Source organism: Geotrypetes seraphini, chromosome 1, assembly GCF_902459505.1.
Source record: "Geotrypetes seraphini chromosome 1, aGeoSer1.1, whole genome shotgun sequence".
In the NCBI taxonomy this organism is placed as follows: Eukaryota; Metazoa; Chordata; class Amphibia; order Gymnophiona; family Dermophiidae; genus Geotrypetes; species Geotrypetes seraphini.
Genome location: NC_047084.1, coordinates 78,424,520 through 78,436,918, shown reverse-complemented (window position 1 = coordinate 78,436,918; position 12,399 = coordinate 78,424,520). Strand labels below are relative to the sequence as shown.

General features: G+C 42.0%; 1 protein-coding gene across 5 annotated transcripts in view; it reads right to left on the bottom strand.

Moving 5' to 3' along the window:
* Nucleotides 1–1,587: 1,587 nt before the first annotated feature.
* Nucleotides 1,588–12,399, bottom strand: part of ST8SIA3 (ST8 alpha-N-acetyl-neuraminide alpha-2,8-sialyltransferase 3) — a 53,138-nt gene continuing 42,326 nt past the window's right edge. For all 5 annotated transcript variants that reach the window (XM_033933876.1, XM_033933885.1, XM_033933867.1 and 2 more), the window contains 2 exons: nt 5,840–6,397; nt 1,588–2,515 (listed from right to left, as the gene is read on the bottom strand). In XM_033933876.1, the coding sequence (XP_033789767.1) occupies nt 2,233–2,515; nt 5,840–6,397 (841 nt within the window). In that variant the 3' untranslated portion in view covers nt 1,588–2,232. The remainder of the gene's footprint in view (nt 2,516–5,839; nt 6,398–12,399) is intronic.

Sequence of the window (12,399 nt, the reverse complement as noted above, 5' to 3'; positions counted from 1 at the left end):
CTAAAACTACTTAAGTGCCGCTAAGCATGATTCAATAAACTGCACCTAGTGGGTGATTGACAACGCTTAATGGCACCTAGGAATTATGCACCATTTATAGTATCATGGCCATAAGAGCAAAATTATTGATATTTATACATGCATGCCATCTACATATATTAAGGTTGCTATTTATGTTTATTGGTATTTATAGACCACTATTCGATACATCATCATAGTGTTTACAAGTGTAATTGCCACACAAGGCTTCTAAAATGACCTCCTAAGCCTAGTGTACTGTGCTACGGTATGGAAGGGCTGAGTTTGGGTATGGCTCCGAGTTCAATCGTGCTTTAAAGATGATACAACACCAGTGTTTCTCCAAACAGTCCTGGAAGTATGTCCAAGTCTGGCTTTCATGATATCCATAAAGACAATGCATGAGATTCATTTGCATAAACTACAGACCAAGCCTATCTCATGCATATTCATTATGAGTACACTCCTCCCTCAATATTCGCAGAGGTTAGGGGCAGAGTCGGTCCGCGAATATTGAAAACTTGCGAATAACTTTTGGACCAACTCTGACCCACACCTGCCTCCCTCCCACCTTCCCCTCGGCATCCCAGAACTTACCTGGTGGTCTTTCAGGGTAGGAGCAATCTTCCTACGCTCCTGCCCCGTGCAGATCACTCATCCAAAATGGCTGCCGTGAATTCCCGTAGTCTATCGAGACAATGACAGGAACTCATGGCAGCCATTTTGGATGAGTGATCTGCATGGGGCAGGAGTGTAGGAAGATTTCCCCTGCCCCGAAAGACCACTAGACCACCAGGTAAGGTCCGGGGAGATTCGGGAGGTAGGTGGGGATGATTCCGGTTTTAGGAAATTGTGAATAATCAAAATCATGAGTCCTAAAACTGATTCTGAAAACCAGACTGGTTAAGCGTGTCTCCAGTCGTGGGTTAGGAAAACTGTGTTACAAGGAAAACAAAGAATCTTTTTATCCTTCCATCGTTTTGACTTATATGAGACTTGCTAGTGCCTCTTTCTAAATCCAAGTCTTACCCTCCATATGTTTTGACCTTTTATGTTTTCTTTTCTATACTTATTTTAGTTCCTCTCACTTCCCTTATGTGTAAGTTTATAATGTCTTTTGTCTCCAATGTATTTTAAACATTAGAGACCCCTGCTTTTATTTGCTAATCGCTTTGAAATTGTATATTGCAATTGAATTAAAATTTTAATAAAACTTGAAACTTGTGTTATGTGATGTCAAAGGTCAGTCGAAACTTCTGTCCTTTCTCGTGTTTCCTGCTTCTGGCAGTGGAACAATTCTACAATCCTGGCAAAAAAAAAATTTCAGTAAAGTTTAACATCTAAAATCAGGTGAAGCTGATAACTGAGCCTATCACAGGAAACAGACTTATAAAAGTGGCAAGACTTGTACCTAAATGTGGCTAAAAAAAATCCTGGAATTGCTGTTTCGAAGTACTGGAAGCTTCCTTGTCCTGGAAAAGGGAGGTCAGGATGAGGTAAGACTAGAGAATCGCCTACTCAAGCGGACCAAGACTTGTTTGCCACAGAAACAGAAGCCAAATACATCGGTGCCTTTGCTTGACATATTCATTTAAAACATCAATGAAACAATCCATATAACATATGCAGAAGCTAAGCCATTCACAACACTTTAAAAGTCACTGTTGTTCTAGAACAGATAAGATATGAAAATGTGCAAATCAGGCTTACTGAATGTGCTGCTCTTGAGGCCCTTGCATATAATGGCATGACATTGCTTTGCAGATTTTTTTTTTTTTACAATAACCCTAAGGATGTAGATAAAGGCTAACAGTAGCGCTACTACTACAAGTTGGGTACCAAGCAAATATTTTTTTCCACCAGCGGTCCGATTGCTAACCCTTACAAAACATTAAAATATGAATTTTGGAGATTCTTTTAGTGCTAACTCCTCTATGAAAATACTGTGCTTCAAAATTCATACTTGGTAGCAAATCTACAGGTGCAAAACTTCTGTCAAACATTTTTAAATATCTTTACAAGGTTTTTCTTCAGAGTGATACAATGATAGTGGCAGAGAAACACCCCAGCTCAGCCATTTCTGTCTAAGAGTCTCACCAACAGTGACGCAGACCATAAAAATACTTGTACTGCCATAGGCCGAAAATGACGTATTCAACTTTGAGAACTGTCGGGCACTTTTAACAATCATTTGGCACTTTAAGGTTTTTGTTGTTAAGCACAGGGTGATAATGTCAGCTTGGTTAGTCCTTCACTATGCATTTTATAGAGTAGCTTAAACTCTGCAGGGAGCTGATGGGACTCCTGCCACTTGGTAGTAAACTTTGTTCCTTTTTTATCATAATAGTGATAGGGAAGGTCTTGCCCTGTGTTGGGATCCCATCCAAATGGCCAAAATCCATACAAGTGGATCTCTTCACATATTGCAGAAGCAATGGTGTACATGAGAATACCTGTGCTGAGTCGCTTGGGAGACAAATGTTTCTTTTTCCAGTACCTGGAAAAAAAAAAAAAAACAGGCACGCCAATGTTGATGCAGACAATGGACACTGCTACCAAACAACATTTCAATATTTAGAGCGTATCACAGCTGAATACAAACAAACAAAAAAGTCATTAATTAACACTATAACCAAAGTATCATGAACCTCGAAGCTACTTAACGTCATTATTCTTAAAGAATCTAGCCCTCTCTCTACTAACCCTCCCTAATTGTTCTATCCTTGAATGTTCTTCTTTTTCTCAACGATTGTAGTTCCTCCCCGTCTACTCTCATGTTCCTATATGTCTGATAAGTCTGATGTTATGTTTATGTATTTTTATCCCTGTATAATTTTATTTTGGTATTTCGCCTAGAAATCTTTGAATAGGCGATTATATCAATTTTTAATAAAACTTGAAGAAAGATGTAATTTAGAGAATGACACAGCGATCAAATTCATCACCGTTCCCGTCCCCACAGATAACTGCAGGAAACCATCTCGTGTCATTCCTTAGTCTCCATTTCAACCTCAGTCCTTCTACACCAGTATTCTTCAATGCAAGGCTTGAGGGTCAATGGTTGTGCCCATTCATACTTCGATTTTTCCCTTTCTCCTTAAAGAATGACATGGGGATGGTTTCCTGTGGTTATCCATGGGGACGGGAACTTTGACAAATTTTGTCACCGTGTCATCCTCTAATGCAGAGGTGTCAAAGTCCCTCCTCGAGGGCCGCAATCCAGTCGGGTTTTCAGGATTTCCCCAATGAATATGCATGAGATCTATCTGCATGTACTGCTTTCATTGTATGCTAATAGATCTCATGCATATTCATTGGGGAAATCCTGAAAACTCGACTAGATTGCGGCCTTCAAGGAGGGACTTTGACACCCCTGCTCTAATGTAATACTTCAGTTTCTCCATAAGTAGGTTTCGGAAAGGTTTTGAATATGCGTCTTTTCCTGCCACTGACCAACCAAAGTGACGACTTGTATGAAATCACTTCTTTTCTGTTTTTAACCAAAGTGTCTGAGCCGCAAACATTAAAAACTCTTCCTTTCTCTCCTTTAGAAAGCTTTTTTATTGCCACGTGACTTGATAAATGTTGCTGAAATATTATGGTGAGATTCACAAACTAGGATCCTGCAGGCATTACCGTATTTTCGCGCGTTATACACGATTTTACAAACCGAGCATAACCATGTGCATTATATGTGTGAGCGCGTAATACAATTTTTTACATTGCGATCCGGCATCCCTCCTGCGAACCGGCATCCTCCCCCCCGCTCGCGTCACCCCCTCCCCCGCGATCCTACATCCCCCCCAGCACCGCAAAGACATCGCTTACCCCGATTGGGCACCGGCACCAGCACCAATGCACAGGACGTGCCAGTGCCAGAAGATCCTCCCTCGCCTGGGCTGGGCTGGGCTGTGCGAGGGAGATCCTCCCTCTTCCCTGTGCTGGGCTGGACTGGGCTTTGAGCATTTGCGTATGCTCAAAGCCTTCTGGTCTCGCTCTCTCCGAGAGAGCAAGACCAGAAGGCTTTGAGCATGCGCAAATGCTCAAAGCCCAGTCCAGCCCAGCACAGGGAAGAGGGAGGATCTCCCTCGCACCGCCCAGCCCAGCCCAGCCCAGCCCAGGCGAGGGAGGATCTTCGGGCACTGGCACGTCCTTTGCATTGGTGCTGGTGCCGGTGCCCAATCGGGGTAAGCGATGTCTTTGCGGTGCTGGGGGGATGTAGGATCGTGGGGGGGAGGGGGTGACGCGAGCGGAGGGGGAGGATGCTGGTTCGCAGGGCCAGAAGAGGGAGTAAGTGGGGGTGGCGGGAGGAGGTTTTAGCAGCATGCGTGGTATACGCGTGTGCGTGCTATATAGAATTTTTTTTACATAAATGCGTTGTTCCCGCGCGCTATGCGTGTTATACACGTATGCGCATTATATATGTGAAAATATGGTATATAAAGCAATGCAAGGCAGTTTCAAGCCGTTATGTAAAAACAGCAATATATATATTAATATACTACTTGTAAATCAACTGAAACCTCCGTGTTTCAACAGAGCTTGCAAAATGAAAAAGATCACAGAAAGTCTGAAGAACAGGGACAAAGATGACCTTTATTCAAATAACCCGAAAAAAAAAAAATAACCCGACATGGACCGTGTTTCAGGACATTTAAATAAAGCTCATCTTTGTCCTTTTTCTTCAGGCTTTTTGTGCTCCTTTTCATCTTGCAAACTTCTGAGTATTGCACTTTCATCATCCCTTTTTTTGTGTGTTTCAACAACAGAGCTTAAAATTTCACTGACAAAGAATTAATCTATTCATTTTCTGTTTTTGTTAAAATGCCCTGCTTAGGTAAAGGTTGTATTACAGCCTTTACTATATGTGATGATTCAAGTTGCTAATGTATTGCCTTAGTCAAAAATAGGGAATGGAGGGAAAAAGAATCAAAACTAAAAACTTCACTCCATTAATAATACTGCAACCGGCATAGCTATGCACCAAGTAAATTTCACAAACGAAAGAAAAAGCCTCAGATAACGGGACGTGAACCCACACACCACCCAAACATCACAAGCAGAAAAAAGTTTTGTAAATGTGAAAACGACGAGGTGAAAAAATCCCAAGTGTTTAAACCAATATTAAAGTCCACCGGCCAACAATCGTTTTGTAGCAATAAGCCATGGCCTCTGTATGAAAAATACCCAGTTTAATGGACCAAACATCTGTTCGATGTGTTTTCTCCTCTGCTAATGAACACAGCAGAGGAGAAAACATGGGTATTTTTCATACAGAGGCCCTGAAGCAGTGGCGTATTGCCATGAAACGATCGTCGGCCGGTGGACTTTAATATTGGGTTTAAACACTTAAGGCTCCTTTTACAAAGGTGTGCTAGTATTTTTAATGCACGCACTGGATTAGCACACACTACAGTGCGCGCTAGCCGAAAATCTACCGCCTGCTCTAAAGGAGGCAGTAGCGGCTGGTGCGTGCACACGCCATTCCTCCTGTTAAGGCCCTAGCGTGGCTTTGTAAAAGGAGCCCTTGGATTTTTTCACCTCGTTGTTGGGTGGTAGAGTGTGGGCTCAGCTCTCCTGTTATCTGAGGCTTATCTTTTAATTAATAAAGAGAATCCATTTATACAATATACTTTATATTAGATATGATTTCATAAATATTTAATTCATTCAGAAAATATTTATGAAATCATATCTAATATAAAGTATATTGTATAAATGGATTCTCTTTATTAATTAGTATTTCGCTCGAGTATCCTATTTTTGAATCATTCGCTCTCTAATTATTTTTTATTTGTAAAAATGCAATAAAGACACACACCTGTTAACATGTTGCATTATGTTGCCAGGCCATGCCAACTGCACTTTTAACTGCCCTCGATTTTCAACAAAAAAGTCAACCAATGTCCTGGTAACTGTAGCTGAAGTGTGGAAAAAGAAAGCTGGGATCCAAAGAATGGATCCGTCAAGCTTTTTCAAACTTAGAAAGAAGTTGTTGCGGTCTTGGATGGTCAGAAGATTGTTGTAATACTTTTCCAGGATGCTTGGATTGAAGGTGGTGAGGTTGGTTTTTTTCCCGACATCTTTCTGGAAAGCCTCCGTAGGAGCAAAGTTGCAACGAAAAACAAAATCAGATTTATCTATTTCTTGTCCACACTGGCTCCCCATGAGGATCCCACTGTTTCCAACCACTGAACAAATGTTATAGTGTTTGTGCAAGATAGGCGATACATCTGGAAGCAGAGATCGAAAGTTATTGCTAATAGAAAAAACATATTTATGACTGGAATAATCATAGTGCATCAGTTGCCCTATCCGAACACTGTTCTTCGTCAAAGAAAAATTTTTTATGACATCAACGTTCTGAAGAAGTTCTTGTCTAAAGAAAAATAAAACAGATAACTGTCATTAAGATTAATTACCTAACATTTCACAATTTATTTTCATTGATCCTCATGCATGCTGTAGTTGGTTGAACCTGTAGATTCTGGTACAGTGGTTTTCCAACCAATGTACCATCTGGCTTGTGCAAGTGTACCACAGAATAGTCACTACTGTCTGGTGTGAATATCAAGCTTAGGACATAGCATCTTTCCTAAGCACCTTGTAGGAAGAGGGGACACCAGCAGCAGCAGTCACCTGTGTGAAAGCTCCTTAGTAAGCACATGTGCAATTATGCATGCCTTTTTTTCCTAGCTAAAGCATGCACCTCATAACGTGGGAATTAGTGGACATCATGCAGTATACATACTTAGCTGGATCTGGCTTCTTAATTTTAGTATTTAGCTCACACTTTGCCAGTGGTAGTTCAAGGCGAGTTCTATTCTGGTATAGTAGGTATTTCCCTGTGCCTAGGGGGCTTACAATCTAACACTGGCTTTTACAAAGCTGCGGTAGAGGTTTCTACCACGGTTCAGCAAGGTCCAATGCTCATAGAATTCCTATGAGCATTGGAGCATTTACCTCACCAGCCCGTGGTAGAAACATCTACCATGGCTTTGTATAAGAAGCCCTATGTTTGTACCTGAAGCAATAGAGGGTTAAGTGACTTACTCAAAGCCACAAGAAATGTAAGTAAGTGTGAACTCTAGTCTCTTTGGCTTAAAGCCTGCTGCTCTAACCACTAAGCTTTGTCATCCTCCATCCTCTTTGAGTCTTGGATATAACAGCAGCAGCAGATCTCTGCCAGCCAGGGTTGGTAGTACAGCTGACTTCTATCATTGGAAAAAAGGCAAAAAACAATAGAGCTCTATTATGTGTTTTCCAGTGATTTGAGCATATGATACAGTTACTCCACCATTTCCTTTTTGAAGTAGGAAAAAGGGGCAATATCTACTTCCTAAGCTCACAGGCAGCTGGGAGTTGAAAGCCAGCCTTTTCTTTCACTTGTATTCAGAAAAACCTGGAGTTGTGAAACTGGGAGGTATTTATGAAGTGAAGAAATACAGAATCAGAACAGAGGAAGAAACACTCCATGCTTTGCGAGTAGCTGAAGGGAAAGAAAAACCAAGGATCTGCAAGCGTCTAGTAACCCAGAGAGCAAGAATGTATGTAGGGTGAGAAGCTGAGGAAAATGGGTGACATGCCCAGGTTTAATGAGAAAGACAAACAGCGGCAAAAGAAGAAAGGAGAGGATTCCTGGGGGTGAGACACCTCTCTCCATAGATAGCAAGGCCAAAATGTGTCTGGAGCCCAAGGAACCACATTAAAATTGTGCATAAGCCATGAAGAACTATAGAGATGGCAGAAGAAATTCATGGGTAACAACTAGAAGAACAAAACCAGCAAGAGTTGTCTGTGTGCTGTGTGTATGCACATCTGTCTTTCTGTAGGTATGCAAATAACTATACTTCCCCCTCCCCATTCGTGGTTTCTGCACTCGCGATTTCACATAATCGCGATTATTTTCTGGGGAGGGGGAAAATTTTAAAAAAACATATTTTTTACCTCCCTGTCGCCTTCCCAACCTTACCTGGTGGTCTAGCGGGCTTTCAGGGCAGGAGCGATCTTCCTACGCTCCTGCCCCGTGCAGATCGCCTTGAGGAAATGGCTGTAGGGAGTTCCCGTCGTAGTCTCGAAAGACTATGGAAACTCACAGCAGCCATTTCCTCATGGCAATCTGCACGGGGTAGGAGCATAGGAAGATCGCTCCTGCCCCAAAAGCCCTCTAGACCACCAGGTAAGGCTGGGAAGGCGGCAGGGAGGTGGGGGTGGGTCAGAGCCAGATAATCACGGTTTTTCGCCATTCGCAGTCCGGCTCTGCCCCTATCCCCTGCGAATAACGAGGGAGAAGTGTACATCAATTTAGAGCTGACAGCATGAGGGAGCTGCTGGACCTTTCCACCCCCCACACAGGCAGATCAGTTAACTGGGATGGTCCTATGAGTCTCCAATTCCGCTCTCTCTTTGTTTTAAAATTGGAAAGAGACTAATGGAACTGTCGGTGCTTTTCTAGATCTTTTCTGAGCCATGTAAGTCCTCCCTGTCTTTGTACTACCTACTCTGTGGAGACTGGAGAGCCATACAGCATACTCACTGATACCGTGTTTCCCCGAAAATAAGCCCTAGCATGATTTTCAGAGTAGGTCTTAATATAAGCCCTACCCCCAAAATAAGCCCTATTTAGATCAACCCCCAAAGCCCCTCCCGAATGTCCCTGACACCCCCCAACTCCATCCTTAGATTCGCCGGCAGCAGCGCTTCCCCCCTCCCCCCCAACAGCCGAACCCCGCTGACCCTCCCCCCACTCTCCTGCGCAGCTTCTTTCCATCTCTCCCTCCCATCTGAACCCTTCCCCCTCGAGACCGACATACATCCCTCCAAACAACAGCGTCGGTAGCACTCTAAAGAGGTTGCTTTGCAGTCTTCTCCCGCCAGGTCCTTCTCTCTGACACATCACTGATGATGTCATCAGCGACGCGGCAAAGGGAAGGCCGCTAAGCAGCCTGAGTGCTGCCGACACTGCTGTTTGCAGGGAAATATGTCAGTCTCATAGAGGAAGGATCGGCAGGGTTCTACTGCGTGGGGGGGATGGGAGGGAGGGATAGAAAGATGCTACAGAGGGAAGGCACAAGGGGATGGGTGAGAGGAGAGGTAAGATTCTGCACATGTGGGGGAGAGAAAGGAAAGAGGAAGAATTGGGGTGGAGGAGAGGAAGAGAGAGATGATTATTGTACATGAAAAAAATAAGATATCCCCTGAAAATAAGACCAAGTGTGTTTTTGGGACCCCATATTAATATATGACACTGTCTTATTTTCAGGGAAACACGGTATTTAAGTGTCATGGTCAGTGCTGACTTCAAATGCCGACTGTGGAATTTAAATTTTTATTTGGATACTGGTCCTGAATATCTGAGTATAGATAGCCACTGGAAGTTATCTAGGTATCACTGATATACAACACCAATATCTGGCTAACTATGGCCCTCTTTTATTAAGCCGTGGTAGAGGTTGCTACCGCAGCCTGGGGCGCAAAATGCGCCGACACTGCTCTGATGCCCTATAAGTGTCAGAGCAGCATCGCAGCATTTAGTGCTCCAGGCTGTGGTAGAAACCTCTATTGTGGCTTAGTAAAAGAGAGGGGGGGGTATCTGATAAAGTGCCCTTGTACTAAAGGATATTAGAATCTAGGCTTAGTGCGTCTTAAAGTGAGACTTTCCCAAATGCTAAGCTCAGATTCAGCACAGCAGTATATAGGATTTTTTTCTTTTACTTTTTTTTTTTGCAGGTCCTGCACTAATTTTTCCATTAGCTTGTTGGACTTGCAAAAAATTAACACAGGAACACTCATAGAGGGGCATTTTCAATATGACATCTAACAGATGTCCAAAAATCCAGTAGAGAAATGACCATTTTCAAACCAGAAAAATGTCTGTCTGTCTTTTTTCTTTTTTTTTAATGGCCATTTCCTAAATGTGTTTGTCCCCATTACATCTATCTTTTTGAACCATTCTTGGAAAAAGTCCAAATAAAAAATGCACAAAAACCAACCATTCGAACTTAGGACGGGCAAGAATTCTCAGTAGACTGGCCACATAGACATCCCAGTAGAGCAATGGGGCACTGCAGTGAACGTCACATAAAAGGTCCCAGGTACAGATCTCATCATAACTCCCTTACATTGTATGGAAAACCCTCCAAAACTCACCTACAACCTACTATATACCTCCCCAAAAGCCCTTATAATTGCAGATATCACCTATTTGTCATTACAGTAGGTTTTTGGGCTCACACGTTCCACTACAAGTGTACTAGTTAGAGTGGGCTATGGGCCTGGGTCCCCTTCACTGCAGTCCACTGCACCGACCACCAGGCTACTCCAGAGATCTGATTGCTGATGCAATAGGTCTGGCCATAACATCTGAAGCTGTCATACATGCTGATGTGTACTTTTTCATTCACATCTTTCAGGAGTGGGAAGAGGGCCATGCCTTCATGCCTCCAGTGGTCAACTTGGCCACCTTTCTTGGCACTTATTCGTTATTGGAAGTCCAAACACAAAGAAAAGAAACTGGACAAGGCGTTTATTAAGACAAGTCAAATAAAAAGAAATAAAATGATCTCCACTTATGAATGTATGATGTAATACGGATAGTGTTTCAGCTGAAAGCTTTCTTTAGGAGACCAGGTCAGTATTCACTCAATGGTATGAAAGATAAATAACAAATGTGGATAAAAACCTTGTCCGAGAGTGGCAAAGTAAAGCACTTCTGCAAAGCAGGAGCAATGGCTATTATCCACATTTGTTATTTATCTTTCATACCATAATGTGAATACTGACCTGGACCCCTGAAGAAGGCTTTCAGCCGAAACACAGACCGTGTTGGTCCGTATTACATCATAAGTCAGTCATTCATAAGTGGAGATCATTTTATTTCTTTTTATTTGACTTGTCTTAATAAACGCCTTGTCAAGATCATTGGATTCCACAGTTTCTTTTCGTTTTTTTGTGTTTGGACTTCCATTTTTTGACTGTGGAATATTCGGGCCCTTTTTTTGTTCCTGTTACTTATTCGTTATTGAAACAGGTCTAGGCTCAAACATCCAAGTTTTGCCCTGGACGTTTTCTGCAATGTTCCATTATTACAGAAAAACATCCAAATGTCTGTCCTAATCCTGCCCAAACATGCCCCCAACACGTTTGAGATTTAGATAAACAGCATAGAAAACTGTCTAAAAAAAATATGTTTTGAAAATGGCAATTTGGATGTTTTAACAAACAAAGCATCCAAATGCCACTTTATGCCATTTTTGGATGTTTTTCTCTTTTGAAAACAAACCCGATTGTCTCTTTTTTTAGGAGGTGGAAAGTGCTCCCATGTTAAATCAGCATTAGCGATTAGTGAATAATAATTATAATTTTATTTCTTATATACCGCTATACCATAAGTTCAAAGCGGTTTACAACAAGTTTCCATGCCCATTCTCTGCCCATGACATGCTCCATTAAAAAAATATATTTTTTAAAAATAGCTAATGCATGCCATGCGCTAATAAAATGCTCTAGCCTGTTTTTCATGCACTAAACACGTTAGGGCTTAACACTCTTTAATAAAAGGTCCCCTAAGTTAGAACAGCTATTTTCCTATTCTTGCTTATTCTGATAGCCATCAGGATACCAGCACTGAGTATCGGAGATTCTAGGTAATTTCAGGCTCCGTTCCTGGACTGCACCAACATTATCCAGATAGTCCAGGAGCAGGTTGTAAAGACTTTCAGTTGCATTATCTGGATAATGTTTTATTAGACTCCTCCCCTCCTTACAGTTTCAGGGTCATATTGCATCAGCAATAAGGACGGTGTTTTTTAAGACTCATTTGGCATTGAAAGTGTGTGGTTTACTTTCATTGCCTAACTTTCGTCAAGTAATGCAGTGTTTTCTTCTACCACCTTTAGATTAGTGAAATGCCCTTTTATGTGGTCTTCCAGAGAAGTCTTTACAGGCATTACAAGTAGCAGACTGCTGCGGCAAGAGTGATTAGTGGCATTTCATGTAGGGAACATATTACCCCTTTACTGGCCGAATTACACTAGTTGCCAGTGGTTTGGAGGGTTCAGTTAAAAATTTTGGTGTTAGTGTATAAGGCCTTGCATCAAGCTTTGCCTAAAGTAATGGCAACTTCTCTTGCCATATACAAGCCGTCTCGATCTTTGAGTTCACAATCTAAACAATTGCTGGTTGTACCATCTATACAGACTATAATTAAATCAACCATTCATTCCAAGGTTTTTGTGGTGGCGGGTCCTCAGTTCTGGAACACCCTTCTAGAAAATGTTAATCAAATCTCATTATTACTTTTCCATAAATGTTTGAAGGCTTACTTCTTTCAGAGGGCTTTTTAAAATCTGTGATGGGTTATGATGTTATCAGAATTTGACA